The sequence below is a fragment of the Morone saxatilis genome, unplaced genomic scaffold (genome assembly GCF_004916995.1).
Source record: "Morone saxatilis isolate NCDOM2014 unplaced genomic scaffold, NCSU_SB_2.0 Contig17, whole genome shotgun sequence".
In the NCBI taxonomy this organism is placed as follows: domain Eukaryota; kingdom Metazoa; phylum Chordata; class Actinopteri; family Moronidae; genus Morone; species Morone saxatilis.
In genome coordinates this window covers 24,183,092-24,186,516 of record NW_023339729.1, presented here as the reverse complement: position 1 = coordinate 24,186,516, position 3,425 = coordinate 24,183,092, and the positions used below count along the sequence as shown (strand labels likewise).

At 35.9% G+C, this 3,425-nt stretch overlaps 1 protein-coding gene across 1 annotated transcript in view; it reads right to left on the bottom strand.

Moving 5' to 3' along the window:
- Nucleotides 1–885: 885 nt before the first annotated feature.
- The window catches only part of LOC118327381, a gene marked incomplete in the record, with an annotated part of 7,193 nt that continues 4,653 nt past the window's right edge, over nt 886–3,425 (bottom strand). The window contains 1 exon segment of the mRNA XM_035660716.1: nt 886–2,544. Coding sequence (XP_035516609.1) covers nt 2,381–2,544 — 164 coding nt within the window.

Here is a 3,425-nt window from a genome sequence, read left to right as displayed (position 1 = left end):
CCACAGACTATAGGGTGAGACAGCAACACAAAAATTCTGCATTTTGAGTGAACTATTCCTCATTCCTTCTCTCCACCTACTATCAGCTACTGTATGTCATGTCTTCGTCATCCTAGGAAAAGAAATCTCAAAATACTACTGAATAATGTGCATCACATTATTTATAAGTGTGAATACCTATTCGCCTCTTTTCTTTTGTCCGCAGGACTGCCGTCAAGAACCACACAGGCAACAACAACGCCATTGAGCAGGAGTACGAGCAGCATTCTGATTCACAGGTTCATAATGTGTTGTATGCTTTTATTCTCTGCTCTAGTCTGAGTTAATTCCTGGAAAATGCAAGAGGAGGTTTATTTCCACAACAACAGCATGTAATATTTCTGCCACAATACCTGGGCAATAGAAGGTCCTATAGCTCACATGTGATTACATGTTAATACAATCCATTTTCTAAATACTTGAGAAGAAGAGAATGCAGGCTTTTTACAATGTAATACTGACATTTAACCACTAGAGGTCATTAACTTGTACACGAATAGTATGTAGATAATTTTTGCTTCTCTGTTATGCTGTTATGTTATGCTTTTACACAAAATACTGTATTTTATTGATGGTTAACAGCAGTTAGCCAACGTGCTAAAATGCTCACAATGAGAATGCTAACATGCTGATGTTTAGCAGGTATAATTTTTACTATGTTTTCTGATCTTAGTTTAGCGTGTTAGTGTAAATGGTAAATGGACCTGTACTTGTATAGAGCCTTTCTAGTCTTCCGACCACTCAAAGCGTGCCACATTAACCCTTTAACACACATTCACACACTAATGCTATCAGGAGCAATTTGGGGTTCAGTATCTTGCTCAAGGATACTTGACACGTGCCAGGAGGAGCCGGGGATCGAACCAACAACCTTCCGATTGGGGGACGACTGCCTCTGAGCCACAGCCTCTGAGCCACAGCCGCCGTGTGATGACATTTGTTCATTAATTAGCGACAGAAAGTACAGCTGAGGCTGATGGGAATGTCATTAGTTTTGCAGGTATTTGGCATTAATAGATGGTGATGCTAGATGAAAAGTTAGAGGATTGTCACAATTAGCCCTTACAGCTAATTCTGAGGCGGACATAAATGTTTGCACCAAATTTTGTGCTAATCCATCGAGCAGATGTTGAGATATTTCACCGTCACGATGGCGTTCATTGGAAATTATGAATATCTGCACCAAATTCCATTGTAATCAATCCAGTAGTTGTTGACATATTTTGACCTACAGACATTCCCAGAGCCACGCAGCTAAAAACACTGTTTAAAAAGTCCTAATAAATGTTGTTGCCATAATTGTGTTTTTTGGTATGTTATGTCATGTACATCAGAAATTCATTAAAATAATAAATAATAAAATGATTCAGAACCACACTACAGGCATACAGTAACTAATGTGCACATACATCATATTTTCACTTAAAACCCTTTAATGCAATACTAAAGTTTTATCACTGATGGGTGATATCATCCTGATAATACAATTGTCTTGTTCATGTGAATCGTCATGAAATATTTACAAGGAAAGAAAAGTATTTACAGTTTCCACCTAACCTAAGTGTCGTCTAAAGGAGGAACTTGGAGAAGTAAGAGATAAACAAACAACAACTGGAAATTTGTCAGGCCATTGTTCCACCCAGTCATAGTTATGAAAAACATTTTAGTAAACTGAAACAAAAATAAGAATTAAACAAATACTAACTTAAACAATATTGTGTATTTACAAAATGTACTAAAATAAAATAAGAATATGCAGGAAATTTCTTTAGTCGGTCAGTTTGGGCAAATTTGTCAACACAACAAGCATGAGGAGGCATTAGTGCATATGTTTGTGTGTTCATATTGTAATACCTATTCTAAACTTCTTACATCTTCTTCTTATACTTTATTTTATTTCCATAAAAACCCTAAAACTAAAACTGAAACTAAACACTAGTTGATTTACACATTTTTAAACAATACAAAACTATGATTTATTCAAATACTGTATACAAATTTGTGGTATTTAAGTATTTCTTTCTTTCGTTTAATACTATTTTACTTCTACTCCTCTACAATTCATTTACTACTTTACAGATTAAGATTTTATACAAAATATACATGCTTAGATGCATTGTTATAGATAAAACTATGTGTGACAATTGCTTACATGTTTAATGTTTCCATTAAATATTTATAATGTGAGAAACGAAAAATAACAAACGCTTTGTACTTTACTACACAACCTATATAACAGCATATAAACTACCTTAGCATAGGTTATAAAACTTGATGTAACAACTACATTACAGTACATTATTTTAACAGTTTCATACACATTTGATGCTTTAACACAGACTTACACCACAGTGGGCTCAGCAGAGCGTCCTGTGTCACAACAGAAAATACCCCTCAGGTTGTACTGTGTCGTTCGGTTCCTTCTGTAACAGATGTATACCACTACCACCACGAGGACGGCCAAAGCACATACAATCGCCGCTATAATGTATCCGATGTAGCTGACTGCAGAGGGTTGGGAGAGGGGTATGGGTAAAAGAAAAAAGGAAACATGAGACCAACATCAACAGCCACAATCTGCTTGCTTCATGATGTCAAACGTGTTCAGTGATTCACTTTCCTGCTAACTGTATGATTGTATTCCAAAAGATAACAAAGGTTACCTCAGGACCCAACAGTTCCCACCATGAGCAAGCACTTGGTGACAGTGCAGATGGAGGTTATATTCACAAACAAAGGGACATTTCCTCAGATACTGTAACAAACTGGGAGTGATGTGTTAGGAGTTACTGTTATGAGTCTTAAAGTTGTCCTCAGTGAGTCTGTATGTAGGCACGGTGGGGCTTTGAGCTAAATGCTAATGATGTTTAGCAGGAAGTATTTTAGCACTAAACACAAATCAGGCTAGTGGGAATGTTATTAATTTTACAGGTATTCCTAAAAAACAAAGAATTGGACTAATTTAAACATTGAACCTCATGATGGTGCTAGATGGAACTTTTTTTTTTATGGATCACAAAAGTTATTCAAATTCATCCTGAGAGCAAATTTGATTGCAATCCATCGAGTGGTTGTTGAGATGTTCAGTCTGGATTCGGTGACGAGCTGAGGGGATGGGGCTGTTTGAGCTGGAGTGAGTGGACTGGTCAGTGCATACAGTACTGTTTTGTTTTAGACTGTGTACTGTTGGTTAAAAAAAAAAAAATCAGCAAAGCCATATCTCGCATACATATATATATAATGCATTGTTATGTACTAAACTGTCAAACAGCATGCACAGGAATGGAAATTTACATTCAAGCAATTGTGTAATGTAATGCATCAGTAATTATAATCCAATATTAGAATAATATATTATATTATTCAGTTCAACTCAATTCAATTCA